General features: G+C 49.7%; 1 protein-coding gene across 1 annotated transcript; it reads left to right on the top strand.

Moving 5' to 3' along the window:
* Positions 1 to 6,826: 6,826 nt before the first annotated feature.
* Positions 6,827 to 18,937, top strand: maneal (mannosidase endo-alpha like). Its single transcript, XM_056298847.1, has 4 exons — positions 6,827 to 7,328; positions 7,463 to 7,572; positions 11,952 to 12,028; positions 18,301 to 18,937. Exons 1-4 carry the CDS (start codon positions 6,827 to 6,829, stop codon positions 18,935 to 18,937), a joined length of 1,326 nt encoding a protein of 441 aa, XP_056154822.1.
* The last annotated feature ends 5,643 nt before the right edge of the window (positions 18,938 to 24,580 follow it).

Genomic DNA, 24,580 nt, shown 5'->3' with positions numbered 1-24,580 from the left:
CCACTGTCAGAAGGCGTGGAATGAACTGGAAATATGTCAGGCAGGAGACGCGGGGGGGGCTGTCGATGGCACGAGGCAGAGCCCCCCCCCCCTCGCAGGTGAAGCCTGTCAGCGGTGTGTGTGTGTGCGTGGGTCTGCTGACGTGTTTCAGCACCACGGACAGCGACGTCACCAGACGCCCTGCACCGGTGTGTGCTGCTGGTTTCACTGCAACCAATCACTGCATACAGCAGTGTTTCTCAACCCAGTCCTCCAGGACCCCCTATCCCGCAGGTTTTCATTGTAACCCTGCATAGGTAGCCCTGCTTGTACTTACTCGACCAATCATCTCGCAGCACTTCATTGTGCAAGGTGTGCAACATCTGACAAAATTCATTGCTGATTGGTTGAATAACTACAAACAGGGTTGCAAAGAAAATCTGCAGGATAGGGGGTCCTTGAGGACTGGGTTGAGAAACACTGGCATACAGGATGTACTGGGATTTCAGTCCTGCCTAAAACGACCATGGGCGGTCAAATTGACCGCCGGTTTTTAAACTCTACACAGCAAAAAAGCATCCATTTGTACACTCTCAGAGTTAAATTAGCACTCAGGAAGTTAAACTAGCACTCAGGATTTTACTGTGTAGAGTTAAATTAGCACTCAGGATTTTACTGTGTAGAGTTAAATTAGCACTCAGGATTTTACTGTGTAGAGTTAAATTAGCACTCAGGATTTTACTGTGTAGAGTTAAATTAGCACTCAGGATTTTACTGTGTAGAGTTAAATTAGCACTCAGGATTTTACTGTGTAGAGTTAAATTAGCACTCAGGATTTTACTGTGTATATTCTGTCAAGATAAATACCCAACTGAGATATTAATGCGTTGCATATGTTAATATGTCTGTTAAGGAAACGACTGACACCCAAATTAACATTTTCAAAACTACAATACTATTTTTAAACAATCTAAACTTCAGACAGACGTGGTCGAACTTGAATAGCAAAATTGAAAAAGTGAAAATATGACCTGACAAACAAAAGGGAAAACACATGTTGCTAATCTAACACACGTAACAAGGCCTAGAAAACGCGACACGTAGGAAAAGAACTACAATCAAATACTGAAACAGTCCCAAGCAACGAACCTAAAAACTGCTAGAACGACCATGGACGGTCAGAATGACCTCCCATGGTTTTTAATGAAGTGAGGACTGGCCCACGTGATGTCCTCACTTTGATGGTTCAAAACTCAATTGACCTTTCGCGAAGTCCCGCCCCGGAACGGTGCTGGTCCAATCCTCCCTTAGCAACGGTCCGTCAAGCTTTCAAACACACAGCAACATGCTGAAGCGGTGTGGCCTATGGGGTCTGCAGACCGGATACTAGATATGTGAACAGTTTGGAGGGGGGGGGTAATTCTCTTTCCCCTCCCCAAACCCAGAGGGCAAGAAGCACAATGTGGGCAATAGATCTGGCAGTATAGCAGACCCCATGGCCAGCTTCATCCATCCAGAATCAACACCGATACCTGTCTGCTCCAAGCTAAGCTAGCTACTAGCTAGTATTGATAGCTAATACAGCTAACGTGTTATTACTGCTACTTTTAGCCACACATTGTGCTGATTTCTCCCTTCATGTATTGGTGTTTTCCGGCTACTTCCTGGATAGTTCTGAAACGCTTGACGGGCATAGCAACAGTAACTAAGGGGGGCGGGGCTTTGCCAAAGGTCAATTGGTCCTCACAAAGAAACACACACACACACACACACACACACACTCAGACACACCAGACTCTCATTCTCTTCCATCCTCTCCTGTAATCGCTCATCTTCAGTTAACTGCACCTCCCTCTGCTGCTCCTCAACACATATTCCCGCCTGTTGTCTTGCAGCCCTCCACATGTACTCTATACACACTCATATACTCTCTCCTATACACACACATATACTCTCTCCTATACACACACATATACTCTCTCCTATACACACACATATACTCTCTCCTATACACACATATACTCTCTCATATACACACACATATACTCTCTCCTGTACACACACATATACTCTCTCCTGTACACACACATATACTCTCTCCTATACACACACATATACTCTCTCCTATACACACACATATACTCTCTCCTATACACACACATATACTCTCTCCTATACACACACATATACTCTGTCCTATACACACACATATACTCTCTCCTATACACACATATACTCTCTCCTATACACACATATACTCTCTCCTATACACACACATATACTCTCTCCTATACACACACATATACTCTCTCCTATACACACACATACTCTCTCTCTCTCTCTCTCTCTATATATATATATATATATATATATATATATATATATATATATATATATATATATATATACTAGAAGAACCCCGCTACAATGTAGCGGTTTGGTTCTCCACCCGTCTAAATCTCCCTCCTCCTCTTCATCCTGCCAGCTAACCGCCTTCCCCCTGCCCCTAAACCCCCCCCACTCCAACTCCCTCCCCCCCAAATGCTCAGAATCATCTGAAATGCCGAGAAAAGTGGTTTTTAGCCATTTTTAGAAAATGCGTATTTTGCATAATCATGCATAATTATTTTAATTTTCTGCTATTTTTCTGGTCCTCTCTGGAACAATACCTACCACCTCCAAAAAAAATGAGGATCATAAGTGCATTTTTGCAAAAATGCATATTTTGCATAAAGCCACAACATTTCTAAGTCCCAGAAATTTTTTTATATAGGTGAAAAAAATCAAAGATGCTCAGAATCATCTGAAATGCCGAGAAAAGTGGTTTTTAGCCATTTTTAGACAAATGCATATTTTGCATATTTATGCATAATTATGCATAATTTTAATTGTCTGGGATTTTTCTCCTTACTCTCTGAGACAATACCTACCACTTCCAAAAAGAATTAGGATCATAAGTGCTTTAGTTTTCGGTCCTGCTATCTACACTAACTAACACACACACACATATATATATATATATATATATATATATATATATATATATACATATATATATCCACTTGCAAACAATGCTGATATTTTACTCCAGGACTCAAGGTAATATTCGTGTAAATGCGTTATTGTGCTACTCACACGCTACATTTGTGACCCCCCTGTTGCGATGCGGTCATATCACTGTATATCATATATACTGTCAACACTGCTTCTGTATCACACCTACGTCCAATAGACCCACTATAAATACCATTATCTGCAGCTGTGTTTCTCCTGCTATGCTTACACCACAGAGTACCAGGACCAGCCTGCCGTGTTTTTAACCTTTACACGGGTTTTAACCTGCAGGTGTCAGCAGACGTATCACAGTGGTCCAGGATTTAATTAGTCTTTAGCTTTCCCCTCACGCTGATCAGCACACACTATGTGTCACTGGCAACATGGAGGACTGCTAAACTGGTGTGTTAGTCCAGATCCCTCTGGGCATGCAACCCAGACAGGCTTTACCTCCAAAACTGAGGTTCATCAACTCCAAGTCTCTGGGCCTGACGGTGTCCCGATCCACGCCGGTACCACAGCTCCAAGAGTCCGTCAGTAAGTTCAGCCCAACCCGGAAAGCCTCCTGTGTCTGATCTGCACATACCTCTAACTGTTGGACCTTCAGGTTCTGGACGAGAAGGTCATGAGGACCAGTGGAGGCTGGCTAGGTGGGGTTAGGGTGGCCAGCCACAGCAGGGTGGAGGATATGCCCCCCCCCCCGGAGACTCGGCAGCTCCTCGTAAGAGGAGGAGAGAGGAGCACGAGGCAGAGGCCTCGCAGGCTTCTCAGACAAACACAGTAGATGAAGAGCAAGACACCAAGTGTTCAGACACAATGAGCCAAACAACTCGCAGACCCACAACCATTTCCCCAATATCCTCATTTGAAGATAGAATAAAACCAAGTCAGGATTTGCCAGTACTTTTGACAGAATCAGAAATGATATGTAGGCCTTAATTAGCCCGTTATCGCCACCCAAAATGTCTGTAACGACCAGCTGACCTAGTTCATGAAATATACAGGTTGTCTAGCTGAGATGGACTGAGAGGAAGTTACTTCCATAATCCTGGAACTGTATTCCCACTGAAATACTACCCACATATATATATATATATATATATATATATATATATATATATATATATATATATGTGTGTGTGTGTGTGTGTGTGTGTGTGTGTGTGTGTGTGTGTGCGTGTGCGTGTATATATATGTATATATATATATATATATATATATATATATATATATATAGAACAAGTGATTTAAAAGGAAAACGATTGCTTTCAATATATTACATAGGGTTTAGTGCAGAGTAGTATATAGTGTTGTAGTAGTGTATAATATATACATATCATTATATTATATGTGCTTGCAGGTGTAAATGTATCTTATATTTCCTCTACACACAGATCATGTTGATTTTTAGAATAATTTCCTTCACATTTTTCTGACTTTTCAACCAGCAGGACTTGATTGTTTACACACTGACAGATCCACCAGTGCGGTATTGATGGAGCACCCATCTGATGTAGATATTTATTTTACTTTTTGCTTTTTATGCACCTTTATCTTTATTTTTGTTAAATTTGTCTTGTATTTGAAGGTTATGGTGAGCAGTGCCCCAAGTCAAGTTCCTGATCACGTCAGAACTCATCTGACAACACAGAGCCTGACCTGGAATCAGCTTTATCTAGTTTGTAGTCATTTAGACTATTCCACATACACGGGCGCCCTCTATGGGTTGCATGTGGATGTGCATCCTGTCCGTCCTCTAATAATGATGATAACAATAATGATAATTATAATAATAGTAATAAACTTTATTTATAGATATCTTTTCATACATTAGATGCATCTCAAAGTCCTTAAAATTATAAAGAATCGGACGAATTAAAACAATCAAAGCACAGAAAAGATGCGACAAAAAAACGGTTTAAAAGTGCAACAACTGCGGCCCTCTGGCTGCCAGGGAGCCTAACACAGCATACTGTCCCCAGATCCCGACCCAACCTGGGAAAAACAACAACAATTATTCAAATGTGGGCCACGTGGAAAGACGCTGGGCCAGCGTTTGCACTGGCAAACAGAAGAAAAACCCTCTGCACAGTGAGAAAGCAAACACCAGCCATGTTATGCATGCAGTTCACATGATGCTGATGACATAATGCTGCAGGTTTCCGGTGTTGCTTCCGGTCCAGCACTGAACTAGACTAAATACCAACTGAGTGCACTTACTTCCCCTGGATAGCATCCAGATGTGGGCCACTTCAAGCACTGGTGGCCTCCTTCTGGCCCTGACAAAATGGATGTGATCCTGAAGTGGCCCACATGTATAACAGCAAATATGGCCCAAATATGCCAAATCACATGTGGGCCTTTTTTGGCAAAAATGCGTTGCTCTGGGCAACATGTGATCCGGATGTGACCCTGAAGTGGCCTGTGTGGTAAATGGTGAATATGGCCCAAATATCACAGAACAAATATGGCCACCTTTGGCAAATATGTGGCACATGGGGCATTGCTATGGCTTGGTTCTGGCCCAGGTCTGGCAAACAGGAGCGGACCGCCCAAGTGCCACCATTCCACGTGATATGTGGACCGGATGAAAGTGTCGGGTGTGGGACGGGTCCGGGCCACAGCAGTTTTGCTATCTGGGCCCTGTCCAGGTTATTGTAAGGCAATAGCAACCCCGTCACTGCAGGCCAAGACTGTAAGACCTTTAGGTGACTGGTGTCTGGTGTGGTACACAGACCATAACCCCCCCCCCCACACACACACACACACACACACACGTGAGACGCTGCCAAATGTTTCAGAGCTAAAACAGGACTAACTGCTGGGTTGACACTTTAACTTGTGCAGATCTATTCATTTAACTTTGTGCAAAAACCAGGGGGCCTCTTTCCGATCTTTCATTTATGGGCCGTGTTGCGGGCGACGAACGGATGAACGTGCGCCCCCGTCGTTTCATCGAGCGGGCCTATCGACGCGTTACTGCGCATGCGCGGGCTGGGGTCACCACGGCGGCGGGTATATAAAAAGGAGCCACGGCGGCGCGTCCTAGATCTCCGATCCGTGCACCTACACGCCAAACGCCGTGTTTTTCCCCCATCCCTCTCGAACAGGCGTCGACCCCGGCGGGGGAGAAATGTCGGCTCCCGCCCTCCGCGCGCTGATGGGATGAGTGGGACGCTCGCATTCCGCTTCCGGAAGAGGACGCGAGCAGGTGTCCACGGCATCCTTACCGCGATGGGAGAGGAAGGTAACAAGTGCACCGCTTAGCGTACGGCGCGAGGCTGTGACCGGACCTGACCCTGGCCGCTGCAGCTTGTGAATAGCTGCTGTGATGTGATTGGCTGCGAAAGGCGAGGAACAAACGGCACTCCCGGCGGAGGAGGAGAACCCACACGACGATTCGGTCCGAAACGGTCCCTTGCGAACAAACCACATGATGAGCCGCGTATGGCGTCCTGACGAGCTGCCGGAGGGTTTGTGTTCAAATTCGTGTTCGCCAGAACCCAAGTGAAGCGTCGCCGCTTCGGCGCGGACACGTTGGAACTGGTGATGGAGGCTGGAGGTGGTCTGAAGTAGCTGGGAGATTGCGCAGCAGCGATCGGATGCTTTCCCCCCAGCGGTGGTCTGTGTTACCTGTGGCACCGGCTCGACGCCCGTTTGTGCTAAAAGACGAGGCTGCGTCCGTGCACAAGAGATTAGCTTAAAACAAAAGAAAAGAAACGCGAGAGCAGGGGTGAGGTTGCGTGGGTGAGGTGTGAGCCGGGGCTCCACATCAGCACCGGAGAGCGCGACGATGACACGCCTGCGCAGGAAAGCCTTCATTGCACTTTTCTTATTTACTCTGTTCATATTTGGGACGATGATGGGCCTGAGGACGCTCAAGCCTAGCGATGGCTTCTCGGACCTGGCTCCCGGCATGGAGTTCGCTGGAGAGAGGTCCGAGCGGCGGCGGCCGGACGTCAAAGACGTGGTGGTGTCCCCGATCCAGGGCCACGTAGCCAGTGACACCAAGGTGGTTTTCTCCAAATCTGACCGCGACTACAGCATCTTCTACGACGTGCACATATTCTATTACCTGTGGTACGGTTCTCCGAGGATGGACAACAAGTACATCCACTGGGACCACGTGTTCGTGCCTCACTGGGACCCCAAGATCGCTGCCAGCCACGCTCAAGGGAGACACACCCCTCCTGAGGACATCGCCTCCAGTTTTTACCCAGAGTTAGGACCGTACAGCTCCAGAGACCCAGACGTGTTAGAAGCCCACATGGCCCAGGTTGAGGCGGCTGCAGCAGGTAAGTTCTCCACCAACACCAGCACCAACACCCACTGTTTCTTGATTCATGCCGCAGCACCACTACGCACAGGCCGTCAGACTCAATACCTGGCTCCGCTGGTGGCAGACTTACCTCCTGCTGTGGTGTTGCAGGGGTGCTGGTGCTGTCCTGGTACCCTCCCGGGGTGGCAGACGACCACGGGGAGCCCACCGAGGACCTGGTACCCGCTGTGATGGACGCTGCCCACAGGCACAGCATCAAGGTAACTGGTGAGACAACCGGTATGTTTTTCCTTTCTGGTGTTTTGAATGGCTGTTGTTGACCGTTGATTTGTGTGGCGGCCCAAAACTGAGAAGGGCCCTGTCCTGAATGGGGTTTTCAGAAACTGACTGTACAGTAACGCGTCTCTAAAATGTAGCTACTGCGAGCTTCAGTCCATTTCTTCCGTCTGCTTTGTGTATTGATAATGGACACAAAGACCTGTCTGCAGTCTAGGATCTTTTACTCGAGACACCCGTTTTGTTCTCTGAGCTCGAGCACGGCTGGACTTACGTCGCATCAAAATGCACGAGTCAGGGGGCGTGTCCACAGCTGAATGGTTATAGTGCATGATGCCACATGCGCACATGGTACAACCGTCGCCGGTTCGGCTCTGTGCATAACTGTAGTCCACTGACTTCCGGTTTCTGCTGCAGCGGTCATACCAGTTTCCTGTTTGCTGACGCGTACTATTGGCAATGGCATATTTTTGGCGATGCCTGCAAGATTTACCATGGATAAATGTCAACCACATGCACACAACTGTCCACAAACTCTCACCTGCACCTACCAGCAAACGGGTGAACAGTTTCAAGTTGAACATATCAATTATGAGGATGAGGAAACATCGCGAAGAATATGCCATTGTCAATAGCGCGCGCCAACAAACAGGAAACTGGTATGACCGCTGCAGTAGAAACCGGAAGTCAGTATGCACAGAGTCGATTCCAGCCGGCGACCTTTGTTGCATGTCATACGCCCATCTCTCTCTCCCTCCCCCATTTCCTGTCTCCACTGTCACTGTCTAATATAGGTCCAAAAAAAATCTGTGAAATGCATGGGTCAACCCAACAAAGCCATATCTCAGCTAATTTGCATCTGATTCGGATGCCCTGCTCCCATGAAGGGGTGACGACACTTGAGACAACAGTTGTAAAGCGAGCTGGGCTCAGACAGCAGAATCCTCATAATAGAAACCAAACCCATCTTTCTCTCAGTCGACTCTCATAGTATGTCAGACTTGGGGCTCAGAGAGGAGACGGCAACACACGCTGCGCGGGTCTCCTCTCCGTGGGACTCGTACAGCGGTCTGTATTTCATGCCTGACCTGCGGCCTAACGCTCCAGAGTGCACCACAGCTGCCGTAGTGTGTAGCGAATGTAGCGAATTCGGGGGGCAGCCGGGAACCGCCGCAGCCGGGGGACGCGAACCCGGGTCTCCCGCACCACGGGCGACTACGTTAACCTGTCGACTAAAGGGTCCCGTTAGCCAACGGGCTATCGAGTCTAGTCATCCGTGGTCGTTACACTACATCCTCCTCCTTCGGGAGACGCGTCCCCGCGCTTCAGCATACCAGCTCCCTCGCGCCTCTGGGCGCACGCGCTTCCGATGGCCTCCCGGTCTCACCATCTGACACCAATGTATAGCGAATTCAGGGGGCAGCCGGGGAAGCGAAGCCGGGTCGCCCGCGGGAGACGTCGCTAACCAGTCCACTAAAGGGTCCGACCCGTTAGCCAAGGGCTAGCGAGTCTCTGTGTATGTGCGCGCTTGTGCGCGCGCACGTGTTTACCCCAGGAAATGTCTGCCTATGTCTCGATGTCCCATTTCATTAGCTAGTGGCAGGAAGCCCTCTTTGACATTTGAAGTGTACGTAGAGTCCTCAGCATTTGTCAGACCTTTCAGTCAGTAGCCTTGACTTTATAGCCACGCATCCTCTCCACCCCACTAGAATAGTGCAAATAACGACCATGCGAGGACAACCTGCCTGCAGAACAATACCGAGCTAATCACCGAGAAGGCGTGTCGCCATGCTTCAAGTACCAGCTCACATTTCCAGCCTTCACTTCATCATAGCAGCTTCAACAGTTGCTTGGTTAACTGTCGTTTTCAGACGGTGTGACCAAAAGCACCTGTCTTCCAGCTGCAGCCATTGCACACCTAAAGGTGCGAAACGGAGTCACGAAAATCCGTCAGCATGCCAGACTGGGGGACGTGGTCCGGCACAACACCGTCTGCCCCCTTGTGCGCTCCGTTTAGCCAAAGAGCGGCAGACTGAACAGCATCTTACCTCGCCGGCCTCTCGTGGCCTCCAACTAGTCGACAGAGCTGAAAGCCCCGAGCCGAACGCTGCCGTGTTGCCATGGAAACGGTTTATGGAGCCTCTTTTGAGAGACGCGGTGGGCGTTCCGCCCGCCGCGTCTCTCCTGTGCTTCTGCTCTGACAGTTGTGTCGGCGTCTCTCTCTCTTTCGTCGCTGGGCTGCAGCGGGGATTTTCTTGCCTCCCTCGGTGACTGAAGCAACACACCAAAGCATTCATCCCTCGCTCAAACTGTCAGTCCCCGGCACAGTAATGTCCGTGTGTCACCTTCAACAGGGAAAGAGAGACCGGATCCTAAATCCTCATTTCTGATAACCCACCTGCGGGTGGTCTTTAAGGCTTGTATTCATACTCATATTGAGCAGCCGCTAAAATGATCTCTGTGAGGAACGGGGTGCACGGAATAGTGCTGAACTTGAGGATATTGCAAGGCCAAGCATCGATGAGCATCTCGTTTCCGCTTCCGGTGTGGGAAGATGCCGGCGTGAACTCACGTTTGCGGCGGCCTCACCCAGTACCGTCCATGCAGTGTCTTTGTCCACATCTGCATCCAAGTTTGTGTCTGGGAGAGCTGGCGCTGGATCGGCTGGGAGAGCTGGTGCTGGATCGGCTGGGAGAGCTGGCGCTGGATCGGCTGGGAGAGCTGGGGCTGGATCGGCTGGGAGAGCTGGGGCTGGATCGGCTGGGAGAGCTGGCGCTTGATCGGCTGGGAGAGCTTGGTCTGCTGCATCCTTTCGGCCCAGAGACCACGGCCCTGCGCCTGAAGAGGAAACACCGAGGGTGGTCTGACAGGACGTGGAAGCGGGACAGGCTACTATATATATATATATATATATATATATATATATATATATATATATATATATATATATAGTAGCAAATGAGGAGGGCAGCCCAGGAACAACCACAGCCGGTACGCGAACCCGTATCTCCCGCACCGGTGGCCACAACGTTAACCAGTCGACTAAAGGGTCCGACCCGTTAGTCGAGTGGTCAGCGATGTCTCCCGCGGTGCGGAATACACGAGTTCGCGTCCCGGCTGTGACGGTCCGGCCGGGCTGCCCCCCCCCCAAAACTCGCTATTATATGTGTTGTAGTTTGGATATATGTGTTGTAGTTTGGATACGTGTTTTTGTCTTCGTGTTGCACTGCTGTGGGCCGGGGAAACGATATTTTATTTCATTTCATGTACACAAGTGCATGAAATGAAGTGACAAGTAAATGTTGCTGAGGCCTTGTTTCTTCCTCCCTCCCTCCCTCCCTCCCTCCCGTGCATCCTGTGGCAGCGCGAGCAATCTGCTCCATTTTCCACGCTTCTGCTTTTCATTGTCCTGCCTTTACAGGATCAAATGCTGCCCGTGTTCTGTTGGGTGACTCTCAGCTCTTGGACCAGGGCTCCCTCCCACTCCGAGTTTATTTCTGCAGTTTATTCACCAGACAGACTCTTTTCAGTTTCTCGTTCACCCGTCGGGCAAGATCAGTAGGCTTCTTTTGTTCCTTCGTGGGTGCAGAAGATGAATGTTGTTCTGCGAGGATGTTGATGACTTTGAGATCTTGGTACAAATACACAATTTCCAATTTCCGTGGACGGTTGCCTCCCTACGACACTGGGGTGACGCTTCAGTGTGAGTCACAGATGGTGCACAGGCTGCTAATAACACGCCGGCTGCTTCAGACTGCCTGTCGATGAAATAAACAGCGGTGGGTTGAAATAATGAAGTCGTTACAAGCAAATCTACTGGTGGATTTATACTTCGGGCGTCCGGGTGGCGTGGCGGTCTATTTCGTTGCCTGCCAACATGGAGATCGCTGGTTCGAATCCCCGTGTTACCTCCGGCTTGGTCGGGCGTCCCTACAGACACAATGGGTTGGATGTGGGTATGTGTCCTGGTCGCTGCACTAGCGCCTCCTCTGGTCGCTCGAGGCGCCTGTTCAGGGGGGGAACAGCGTGATCCTCCCACGTGCTACGTCCCCCTGGTGAAACTCCTCACTGTCAGGTGAAAAGAAGCGGCTGGTGACTCCACGTGCATGGGAGGAGGCATGTGGTAGTCTGCAGCCCTCCCCGGACCAGCAGAGGGGGCGGAGCAGCGACTGGAACGGCTCGGAAGAGTGGGGTAATAGGCCGGGTACAACTGGGGAGGAAAAACGGATTTGTAATTCATGGCATAATCCTTTCTTTTCCAGGGGTTATGTGTATTAATTTATGCTCTGCAAATTGAATGACCTCTCCGGCCTCGCACACGCTCCTCCTGTAACCGCTGTCTCAACTGTGTTTCTGTATGTAGGTGGCGTTTCACATACAGCCATACAAAGGACGGACGGACCAGAGCATGCATGACAACATCAAGTACATCATCGACAAGTAGGTTGTTCCCTGTGTACCTCAGCATCAAATGTCACCATCACATCTCCTTATTCTGCCTTTGCCTGAGTCTCGTTTGCCGTCTGGTTTTTTTGCGCCACCACGCCTCGCAGCAAGAAGGTCCTGGGTTCGAACCCTACCCAGATAGCAAAGAATCTTTGGCCAAAATATGGCCCACATCTGCGGTTGTCTTATGACCCACATTTGGCCTTGAATGACGGCGCTGACTCAGGGTGAGTGTGGCTGCCTCAACTCAGCCACAGGTCCACTTTATATGGCCCACATCTGGCCCACATAATATGTGCTGTAACGCAAGTCAAGCCTGGTTCATTACATTTGGGCCACGTCTGGCGAGGGGCCGTAACTGAGCCGTGAGTACCAAAAGTGCCCCAGATTAGGTCCAAATGTGTCCGTTATCGGGGCGGGGTTGTCCACCCTTGTGGGTCATCCCAGGTCGTCCTCTGTGTGGAGTTTGCAGGTCCTCCCTGTGTCTGTGGTGGGTTTTCTCCGGGTGCTCCGGTTTCCCCCACCATCACGAAGATTAGGGTTAATACGATGTTAGGGTTGATACGCCTGTCTGTGCCCCTGGCTGAGGCATGACAAGACGAACTGGAGTCGCCCCCCCCCTCCCCCGGGTGCTGCACGGCGGCTGCCCACTGCTCCTAGCTATGCAGGTAGGACGGGTTACACGCGGAGAGGAATTTCCCTACGGGGATCAGTGAAAGTCTCACTCTGTCAGATTCCTGCTCTGAAACAAATAAGGCCCGTGACTCATGGGAGAGGCCAAGCTTGTCTCTACACGCTGTTGTCCGTCCGTGTTAACAAGGCGCAGTGAAACCCGAGCTACTGAGAGGCAAAACGAGCCGCAGACAGTTAAATATAGATGTCTTCCTTGTGATCTCACGGTATCGACGGGTACCCCCGTGCTCCGAGCCCACCAGCCCGCCTGTGTGGCGAGAGTGGATCGATAGGTTGAAGCACGTTTTTTCCCGCAACTCGACCAGCAAAGAACATGCTGGCCTTGAAACAAGACCCAGGGAAATCAATGTGAGACGAATAGGTTTATGTTCCACCTAATAAAGTATTGCCTTTTAACCTGTTCAAGCGATGAAGCCCCCCTTTCATTTGTCTCAGAGTAAGGATGAAATGGGAAAGTATGGGAAAGTTATCAGTCACTACCTTTACATTAAGTTAGAAAAAGTAGATTTATTGTGTTAAAGCTGGACTTTTGAAATACATGTAGACGTGTTAGTCCGACTGAAACCGTATTAAATCGAATTTCTCTTAGTCGGACTAACGCACCTAGATCAGAGGCCTAGAAAGAGAGAGTTGCGCCAACGAGGGGTCAGAACGCGGGAGGGTCACGTGGTTCACGTAGCCGCCGAATAGTTCCAAACGAAGCTTGGCGGGGCATTTAAATGAACTGCTTAGCCGCGATTTCCGGTAACTACTGTAACCGGTTATTTTCTTGCCCGGTGCGGGATTCGATACGGGGTGTACTGCACCACAAGGCGACATCACTAACCGCTCGGCTAAAGGGTCAGACCCGTTAGCTAGGGGCTAACGTGTCTTATTAGTAGTTTACACTACTAACCAATATTTTCAGATTGTCACATTTATATATAGATATGGATACATTCCAACGTGGCACATATTCTATGCGCACTGTTCGGAACTATCCGGGGCTCCCATGATCCGCCATTGCTGTTAAATAAGTGGCCCATTGACGTCTACGGAGTTGACGCAACTCTCTCTTTCTAGGGCTCTGGCCTAGATGATGCGGTTGGGGATGGATTTACTCTGGCATGTACACGCTTCAATCGGCCGGAACTGGCCTAGGCGTTCTGCGCATGCGCCGTAGTTCCCGCCGCGGTCTTTCATCCAGTTGCAACCAGCATATCGCCGCCTACCGTACCGGGGTCGGACATACTTCCGTCAATAAATCGATTCTCCCCTTCTTGTAAACTGGGACAACGACAGTAGTCCAATTACATGGCCTACTCGAGCTGTAACCGTAGCTCCACTTCACTGTGCGTGTAAACGCGCTGAGTGTATTTTCTGTGCCGTCTGTAACTAAATATTCACAGAAACTGAGAGGGCTGACTATAAAAGGGGACAGGGAGAAAGACGCGTGTAGTAATTCATATGTTAAAGATCCAGTCCAGTGAAGATCATGTTTTCTAATCTCAATGTATTAGCGAATTCGGGAGGCAACCACAGGAAGTGCCGCGGCCGGGAAGCGAACCCGTATCGCCCGCACCGCAGGAGACATCGCTAACCGTTCGACTAAAGGGTCAGACCCGCCAGTCAGCGGCCAGCGTGTCCACTTATCCATGCACGTTACAGTATTCTCCTCCTGGTTGTCAACAAAATTAACAGTTTCAGAAAACCAATCTGCCTGTGATAACACGTTTCGTCATCTGATACTCTGACTTGATTGAACAATCAATTAAGTGTTGTAATCGGTGTCATCTGGGCTGTTTTTGAATACTTGACTAGCAACATTGTACGTGTTATCAAGCTAGCTAGCTATCAAAAAAGAATCTTGTCAACTCAGGGCCCCGCCCCGTCAGCCTCCTGAGTATTGACTCATAGATAGTGTTCATAGATAGCGCACTAAAACAGCTACTTACTTGTTTACTTTCTTATTATACAGGGAACGATTAAAAGTAACATTACAGATACTAAAATGCGTTATATTTAAACAGGCCTGGCTCAGATAAAATAGGTTCAACTGAGACTGTCCTCCACCAAGAAACCACCCCATAGGTCAACTAGCTTTGTACAAGCAGCTTAGTACGACCTAGAGTTACGTTGTAAAGTTAACCGCCCTCTAGCGGTCGTGCTGCCAATAGCAACCTTAGTTACTATACTAGACGGCCAAACAACACAGAAACGCACGGACTACACATTCTGTTGTTCTCAAATTGTTTTTTTATCTCTATTTACTGACGACTTACGTTTATTAGCCTGTCTATGAGGCGTTGTAAAAGGGATGTCAACAAGTAGATAAAGACCCACAATGCACAGAGGCGAAAAATATCTGTGGCATATCTCCTGCCGCCGGTGGGGGCGCTAATTTAGGAAACGCTCCTGTGGGTCGTATTAGAGCAGTGTTTCTCAACCCAGTCCTCAAGGAACCCCTATCCTGCAGATTTTCATTGTAACCCTGCATAGGTAGCTCTGCTTGTACTTACTCAACCAATCATCACACAGCACTTAATTATGCAAGGTGTGCAAACTCTGACATTCACTGCTGAATTACTACAAACAGGTACCTATTCAGGGTTGCAAAGAAAATCTGCAGGATAGGGGTTTCCTTGAGGACTGGGATGAGAAACACTGTATTAGAGAGTATACGACCCATGTGGTCGTATGGGTTGGAGGACTTGTAGGTTCAGTTACACTAGGTTCCTGTTCTGCAGCACATAAAAGTCGAGTCAAGCCAGACTTGACGTGAGTTCCCCGAGGGGGATTTGCTTGCAGCTGTAGGAATCAGAGAAGACAGCAGCTATTCCACCGCCTCTCTTATCAGATCTGGTGGCATGGATGAATTTGAAGCCAGGAGGTGCAGTCTCAATGAGCGCACCTGCGCCAGTCCTATCCAGCCAGGTCTCGGTCAGTAGGTGCAGTCCAGGTTATGGGTACTTATAACATCATTAGCTAATAATGACTTATTAATTAGCAACCTGACGTTTCATAAAGCATTTTTATTGTCTGAGGTGCACGGCTTTGTGGGGGACTGATAATTGAAGTCCGAACTGGTAATAAATTGTTGAGCTCCCTGTATGTTACGTGGAGATTACGGGGTCTGTGTCTATGGTTTATTATGACAGGAATTAGTATGGCAGAGTGACAGTCACTAGTATGATGGATCAGACTCACCAAAGGACCTGAATCAGTGTAGTTTACTGCCGAACCAAAATTGAAAGCACTCTGCCCCTGTGGACGCCAATTACTGACGGAACTGTCCGCACCTGTGTGCAGGTACCAAATGTTGTTGTCCATACCCAGATAGCATCCACATGTGGCCCACTTCAGGCACTGGTGGCCTTCTTCTGGCTGTGACAAAATGGATGTGAGCCTGAAGTGGCCCGCATGTATAACAGCAAATATGGCCCAAATATGCCAAATCAGATGTGGGCCTTTTTTGGCAAAGATGCGGTGCTCTGGGCAACATGTGATCCGGATGTGACCCTGAAGTGGCCCGTGTGGTAAATGGTGAATATGGCCCAAATATCACAAAACAAATGTGGGCCACCTTCGGCAAATATGTGGCACATGGGGCATTGCTATGGCTTGGTTCTGGCCCAGATCTGGCAAACAGGAGCGGCCCGCTCAAGTGCCATCATTCCACGTGGGTTATGGGCCGGATGACGTGTTGGATGTGGGACGGGTCCGGGCCACAGCAACTTTGCTATTTGGGATGGCAGAGTGACAGATTCACCAAAGGACTTGAATGTGGCTGGTTTACCAAAATCGAAAGCAATCTGACCCTGTGGACGTCCGTCATTAGTGACGGACGTCCACACCTGTGTGCGGGTACCAGATGTTGTTGTCCATAGCACGGACACGAGAGCTGGAGACAATGGAATAAAACACGTTTGCAGCCCAGCATCCGTGAGCCTGCTCGATTTGGATGGAGTCCATCAGGTTTAAAAATAGAAGAGCTCCCAGCACAGATTAAAATTGTCGATAAAACCAAATTGTAAACGACAGCTCGGAGACTGAAGCCAGGTGTGGCGCTGCAAAAAATTCAATTCAATCTATTTTCATCAAAAACAATGTGCAGGCACATGCTAAAAATGAAATAAGGGTTGCAGCTTCGCCAAACAGTGCAAGACAGACACACACAAACACAGCAAGCACAGTATAAGATATACACACATGAAGTCCAAAAGATAAACATAACTTAAAAAAGAGCACGAGCACAAAAATATTTAAAAATATCCACAGACATTCATTCAGTGGGTAGCCAGGTTCAGGTGGGCAACAGCTTGGGGGAAAGAAGCTGTTTTTGAGCCTGGTGGTGCGGGCTCTGAGGCTCCTGTAGCGCCTCCCAGAGCGCAGGGGGGAGAACAGTCCATGGCTGGGGTGGGTTGGATCTCTGCTGATGCTCAGACCCCTTCGAAGGCAGGGTTAGTGATAAATGTCTTTCATGGCTGGGAGCTGGGTACCGGTGATATGCTGGACCGCCATGACGACCCGCTGCAGAGCTTTCCGGTCTACTGATGCGCAGTTACCGTGCCACACTGAGATGCAGCTGGTCAGGATGCTCTCTATGGTGCAGTGGTAGAAGTTGGTCAGGATGCTCTCTGTGGTGCAGTGGTAGAAGTTGGTCAGGATGCTCTCTGTGGTGCTGTGGTAGAAGTTGGTCAGGATGCTCTCTGTGGTGCAGTGGTAGAAGTTGGTCAGGATGCTCTCTGTGGTGCAGTGGTAGAAGTTGGTCAGGATGCTCTCTGTGGTGCAATGGTAGAAATTGGTCAGGATGGTCTCTATGGTGCAGTGGTAGAAATTGGTCAGGATGGTCTCTATGGTGCAGTGGTAGAAATTGGTCAGGATGCTCTCTATGGTGCAGTGGTAGAAGTTGGTCAGGATGCTCTCTATGGTGCAGTGGTAGAAGCTGGTCAGGATGCTCTCTATGGTGCAGTGGTAGAAGTTGGTCAGGATGCTCTCTGTGGTGCAGTGGTAGAAGTTGGTCAGGATGCTCTCTGTGGTGCAGTGGTAGAAATTGGTCAGGATGCTCTCTGTGGTGCAGTGGTAGAAGTTGGTCAGGATGCTCTCTATGGTGCTGTGGTAGAAGATGGTCAGGATGCTCTCTATGGTGCAGTGGTAGAAGTTGGTCAGGATGTTCTCTGTGGTGCTGTGGTAGAAGATGGTCAGGATGCTCTCTATGGTGCAGTGGTACATGGATTCTTGGGCATGCATCAAGACATCTCTGACCATAGTTGTTTTTGTAAGCTTGTAATAAGTGCAAGAGAGGTTGATCTAGTGATGCATTCTTGTTGTAACAAATCAAATTACACTTCTGACGTCAACAAAACTGCACTCCTGGCAGTAATATTCCACAATAAAACTTGTCTGACTGACATTAAAATCACTGGACTGGATCTTATAATTTGTTTGGGTGAACCTCAGCTTGTAAAATCCTGTGATGTAATTGTTATTCAGGTTATTTGTAAACCCACGGGTTTGCAAAAAAATATCACTCTTAAATGTTTGCTGATGACCTCAAATCCTCAACTTAGAAGGCCTCCCTTCTCTTTTCTCAGGTATGGACATCACGGTGCCTTCTACAGGTTTAGGTCCACCACTGGGCGGGTTCTGCCTCTGTTTTACGTCTATGACTCTTACCTGACCCCGCCGGAGTCCTGGGCGGAGATGCTCACCGCCAAGGGCTCCCACAGCATCAGAGGCACGCCTTACGACGGCCTTTTCGTCGCCCTCATCGTTGAGGAGCGCCACAAACACGACATCCTCACCAGCGGCTTCGACGGTATGTACACCTACTTCGCCTCCAACGGCTTCTCCTTCGGCTCGTCCCACCAGAACTGGAAGTCCATCAAGGACTTCTGTGATGGGAACAACCTCCTGTTCATCCCCAGCGTTGGCCCGGGCTACGTGGACACCGCGGTGCGGCCGTGGAACAATCACAACACCCGGAACCGCGTGAACGGCCGCTACTACGAGACGTCCCTGCAAGCGGCCCTGTCGGTCAGGCCGGAAATCGTCACCATCACGTCCTTCAACCAGTGGCACGAGGGCACGCAGGTAGAGAGGGCCGTGCCCAAGAAGACCCTCACTCGCCTGTATCTGGACTACCAGCCCAGTCTGCCAGACCTCTATCTGGAGCTCACACGCAGGTGGGCTGAGCACTTCAACAAGGAAAAGGACAAGTGGCTGATGTAAAAACCCCGAACTCAACCAGGAGCATCAGTGTTGAGACTGGCCCCATTGAACACTCGTATTACCTCCCCTCTCTGTGGTCCTCCACCCCTCTGTTGCTCTCGTAGTACACCACCAAGTCATCCCCAAAGGCTCTTACACCCCTACTGTTTTTCATACCTAGCAGTTTTGTGCAGGATTGATGGCGCTGGACGATTGACGCTACAGGGTCTCCATGATGGACATGATGGACAGAAAGTGTTGTTGTCTGGTCGCAGCCCTATTCAGTGTGTTGTTGTCTGGTTGCAGCCCTGTTCAGTGTGTTGTTGTCTGGTCGCAGCCCTGTTCAGTGTGTTGTTGTCTGGTCGCAGCCCTGTTCAGTGTGTTGTTGTCTGGTTGCAGCCCTGGTCAGTGTGCTGAATGCTTTTGAGATCAGAGTAACAAAGCCGTGTTCTGCGGAGCCCGAGCACAGGCGTCTTTTCACATGCTAACAGGTTGTTTTTCCCTGTATTTCTTTGAAAATGTAAAAAAAGAAAACTGTAAGTTGAAGAATCGGTGGGCTACATTAAGAAACGAGACAGGTGTTTTGTTTTGTCGTCAGGTAAACACCCCTCAGCCCTCTAGTTAGCAGACTAAAATAAGAGGAGGTTTTAGACTTTGTGTAAGGACAAAATAAGCTAAAAAAAAATTACACACAAAAAACTTTTGCGTAAGGGCGGCACGGTGGCGCAGTGGTCAGCGCGGTTGCCTCACGGCAGGAAGGTCCTGGGTTCGAGCCCCGGGTCAGTCCAACCTTGGGGGTCGTCCCGGGTCGTCCTCTGTGTGGAGTTTGCATGTTCCCCCCGTGCCTGCTTGGGTTTCCTCCCACAGTCCAAAGACGTGTAGGTCAGGTGACTCGGCCATACTAAGTTGTCCCTAGGTGTGTGTGTCGTCCCCGTGTGATGGCCCGGTGGCCTGTCCAGGGTGTCTCCCCACCTGCCGCCCAATGACTGCTGGGATAGGCTCCAGCATCCCCACGACCCTGAGAGCAGGATAAGCGGTTTGGATGATTGATGGACAAAACAGCGAAGGTCAGTACACATGTGTCTCCGGTTTTAACACAAGTCCTGATACTTCACACCGTCTTTTACACGGATCTGACTTGAAATTCTTCATTTCTCTTGCTGGTGATGCTTCAGCGCAGCGGTACTGAGAATTAGGAAATGTGCAGATGAGAAGAAGCGTACCCTCACCCAGAGCTGCAGATCGTGCATGACATAAATGCCCCCGTGCCAGCCGGTGGGAAATTGAGCACTTGAGCGGCGGCGAACCCACCCGAGGCTGTTGCTCGCTGTCCGTCCACACCGGCTTTCGGCCCTCGGCTTAATTAGAAACCACTGGGGCAGAGCTGATCCCGGAGGACGCGTCTAATGCCAGGCCGTAAGGACTTGGGGGGCCCCCACAGAGGCTCTGTCCGGGGAAACGAGAGCGTTCTGCCGGAGCCGCAGCACCTGTGTGATCCCCAGTTTCAGGTGACAAGACGCAGGCCTTGTGTCATGATGTCAGGCGGCCGAAGGGCGGTAGTTTACTGGAAGGTGATGAATGGATGAGCCAGCGGGGAGCAAAAGGAGTGTGTTGGGGTGACAGAGGAGGCTGCTGCTGCTGCAGGAAGTAGGCCGCACCGGGTTTCACGTTTTAACTCGCAGACTTACGACGCTGAACTGATGTCAGAATACCGTAGGTCAAATGTGATGCTAACGTAGCACATCGCGCCAGCGATGATTCTGCACGCGTCCTCATCCGTCTTTTTTTTAGGGCTTAGTTCGTCCCCGCATCGTATTGTTTATGGGACCAATGTGCAGTGTCGCTGTGTCAGCACTCCCTCCATGAAAAAGGATCCTTCTATGGATGGAGTCTTACATTATGATCCCGTTATTCTACGTCTGTTATACGAATACCTGTCAATTTAGTGATTTTATAACTGTTTAGAAATCATTTGAATTAATAAAATAATGAAAACAAATATTGTTTTTTAAAAAGAAACAGAATGCTGTAAGGAACTGGTGCCCAGTCAGGATATGTTCCCAGTGAGGCGTCCGGGTGGCGTAGCGGTCTATTCCATCGCCCACCAACACGGGGACCGCCCGTTCAAATCCCCGTGTTGCCGCCGGCTTGGTCGCTGCACTAGCGCCTCATCTGGTCAGTTGGGGCACCTGTTCGGGGGGGATAACGTGATCCTCCCACGCGCTACGTCCCCCTGGTGAAACTCCTCGCTGTCGGGTGAAAAGAAGCGGCTGGCGGCTCCACATGTATCGCAGGAGGCATGTGGCCCACATAGCAAAATTGCTGTGGCCCGGACCCGTCCCACAGTGACACTTCATCCGGTCCACATACCACGTGGAATGGTGGCACTTGGGCGGTCCGCTCCTGTTTGCCAGATCTGGGCCAGAACCAAGCCACAGCAATGCCGCATGTGCCACATATTTGCCAAAGGTGGCCATATTTGTTTTGGGATATTTGGGCCATATTCACCATTTACCACACGGGCCACTTCAGGGTCACATCCGGATCACATGTTGCCCAGAGCAACGCATCTTTGCCAAATAAGGCCCACATGTGATTCGGCACATTTGGGCCATATTTGCTGTTATACATGTGGGCCAATTCAGGCTCACATCCAGTTTGTCAGGGCCAGAAGAAGGCCAGCAGTGCCGCATCATTGCCTGAAGTGGCCCACATCCGGATGCTCTCTGGGGGTAGTCTGCAGCCCTCCCCGGATCGGCAGAGGGGGTGGGGCAGCGACCGGGAGGGCTCAGAAGAGTGGGGTAATTGGCCGAGTACAATTGAGGAGCAAAGGGGGGGAAAATAGAAAGTAAAAACAGAAGCGATTGTAATACGCAGCATCACATACCATAAAAGGATGTTGGCAAATCAAGGTACAATCGTGTTGAGCCCGGGACCCCCCCCCCCCAGGCAAGCCCGTATTAAACCGTCTGCCACAATATGATCGATAAAAATACGGCATATTACCATGATACAAAACAAGAAGTGAATCACAGTAATTCCCACCTCTTCGCCGGGGGTGGTGTGAAATCAATAACCTGCAGACGTCCTATTTTAATGGGGTGTAATGGCCCCGCTGTCAAATTACTATCTCTCCAGTCTCATAAATCAGCAAAACTCATGTGGCGCACACATATCAACCTATGCAGATGGTGTGTGCGATAGTCACCAACGGCACAAGTCAGTGTGTTTTTCTTACCTGCAGCAAAACATACATGCCAATACCTCCGCCATGCCGGGCCTAGCCAGCTTGGGGGAAAGCTGATATAGATGATGAGATGTCACTACGTCTGCACACGACCTTCACAGTGAAACTGAGACATTATGACTGCAGAATGCTGTGTTAATGATTGGTGCTGAAATGTATCATATTTATATGTGAATAGATAGATATAGTATCTCCAGTGTCTGCAAATACTTCCTTAAGTTGTGTTGTGAGGGTATCATAAGAGACTGGAGAACGATGAAAGCCCTCCCCAGACAGCCCCCGGATGTGGGCCACTTCAGGCAGCGATGCGGCACTGGTGGCCTCCTTCTGGCCCTGACAAACTGGATGTGAGCCTGAAGTGGTCCACATGTATAACAGCAAATATGGCCCAAATGTGCCCAATCACATGTGGGCCTTTTTTGGCAAAGATGCGTTGCTCTGGGCAACATGTGATCTGGATGTGACCCTGAAGTGGCCCGTGTGGTAAATGGTGAATATGGCCCAAATATTACAACACAAATATGGCCACCTCTGGCAAACATGTGGCACATGCGGCATTGCTATGGCTTGGTTCTGGCCCAGATCTGGCAAACAGGAGCGGACCGCCCAAGTGCCACCATTCCATGCAGTGTGTGGGCCAGATGAAAGTGTCAGTGTGGGACGGGTCCGGGACCCAGCAATTCCGCTATGTGGATCTCATCATCTGGCAGCTCAATAGTGTCCAGTACGACTGTCGACTGACCTTCACATGCTTTTTGATTCTAGTTGTAGGTTTCCTGTTTGGCCCAGAGGCCCTGGCAGCCGCTCGTAATGATGTGCCTCGCTCTTGATTCCAGCTAATGCACGACCTTCGTTTTCACCCTGTCTTGTTCAACTCATAATAACGTGGTAGAGCACACGAACAGAAAGTACTGGGAAGGAGAAATGCTGCAGAAATCCACGCTAAAAAAAACAAGACCTCGCGTTGGCAGTGCGCTCGTTTCTGTGTTGTTCGTATCTAGTCGGGGCTCCTGTCCTGCTCCCATCTGCAACCCTGTTAAGAAGGCTTGGACGTGGAGTTGGAAAGGATGGCGCGAAGGAACACGTTTGTTAGATCGATTCTGTTTTCAAGGGCCCAGCCTTTGGGCAAGGCTGGGATCCCCTGTGGGGCCCTATGTGCGGGATAGTCTGAGCTGCCTGAAGCGCAGCACAGTCTTTCGTTCTCCGTCAGGTTGACGAGAGTTATTTTTTGGAATCCGACCAAACTCCGAAGAGACACGTGATTACCGCGTGGTAGTCCGATCACACGTGACATCGGGACTCCCGCTGATGTGCCGTCAAAGCCTCGCTCAGACGGACGACTTGTCTGGATAGTTTGCATCTGGAGCAGTCACTCAGACACACAGCAGGACACCGCAGATTGCATTACACTGTTCTTTGCGGAGGAGCTGGAGAGAGGCGGAGAGGAGAAATCCAGCTGGGATGACAACGAGATGAAACTCGTATCTAGTCCAAGGAGCCGTTCCACCGCGGACGGAGTTATAAACACATTAATATCTTCCAGACTCAAATTCTACTCCTATGTGTTTTCTGCTAGCTATGGACAGGCTGTTCTGGTACTTTATACATGCTTTTCTCTTGATCAGTGGGGGATAAGCTGAGATCCTGTGGGACTTCAACTTCCAGACGGCCAAACAGGTGCTGGCTACCCAACCAGACGTCGTGGTGATCGACAAGGAAGAGAAGACAGCAGTAGTGATCGATGTAGCATCCCGAGTGACGGCAACACCTGGAAGAAAGAGCACGAGAAGCTGGAGAAATACCAAGGGCTGAGGGGGGAACTAGATCGGATGTGGAAGGTGAAATCCACATTAGTCCCAGTGGTAATAGGAGCACCAGGGGCTGTGACCCCCCAACTGGGAGAGAGGCTCCAGCAGAATCCAGGAACAACATCTTGAGGTCTCTGTCCAGAAGGGTGCGGCTCTAGGAGCACCTAAGATACTCTGCAGGACTCTCAAACCCCCCAGGCCTCTGGCAGAGGTCCCGAGCCTGAGGAAGACACACACACCACCTGAACAGGGGTGAGAGGGAGATTTATGTATATTCTCTGAGCAAGAGGATTCGGTCCAGATGAGGTTGGTTCACTTATGTGTTAAGAGTGGGAGGAATTTCTTCCTCCGGTCTGAAACATGGAGGCCTTCTCAAACAAGGCGTACAGAGCCGAGATTTACACTACTGAACTGTTTCACCAAATCAAGACTGTAACTCAATTGTGTTGAAAGAGCTCGGCGTTTTTCTACAAAGCAGCTGATAGAGTAATCTGGTGGTAATCTGGTTGGTCTAGCAAATCCCCTGGGGCGACCCCTGGGAAACAGGGAACAAGCCTTCATGGTCCTTTTTAGCATAAATTAAAGGACTTAAGAGTCATCGCTGACTTA

The sequence above is a fragment of the Lampris incognitus genome, chromosome 18, assembly GCF_029633865.1.
Source record: "Lampris incognitus isolate fLamInc1 chromosome 18, fLamInc1.hap2, whole genome shotgun sequence".
NCBI lineage: Eukaryota > Metazoa > Chordata > Actinopteri > Lampriformes > Lampridae > Lampris > Lampris incognitus.
This window is presented reverse-complemented; position numbering and strand designations above follow the sequence as displayed.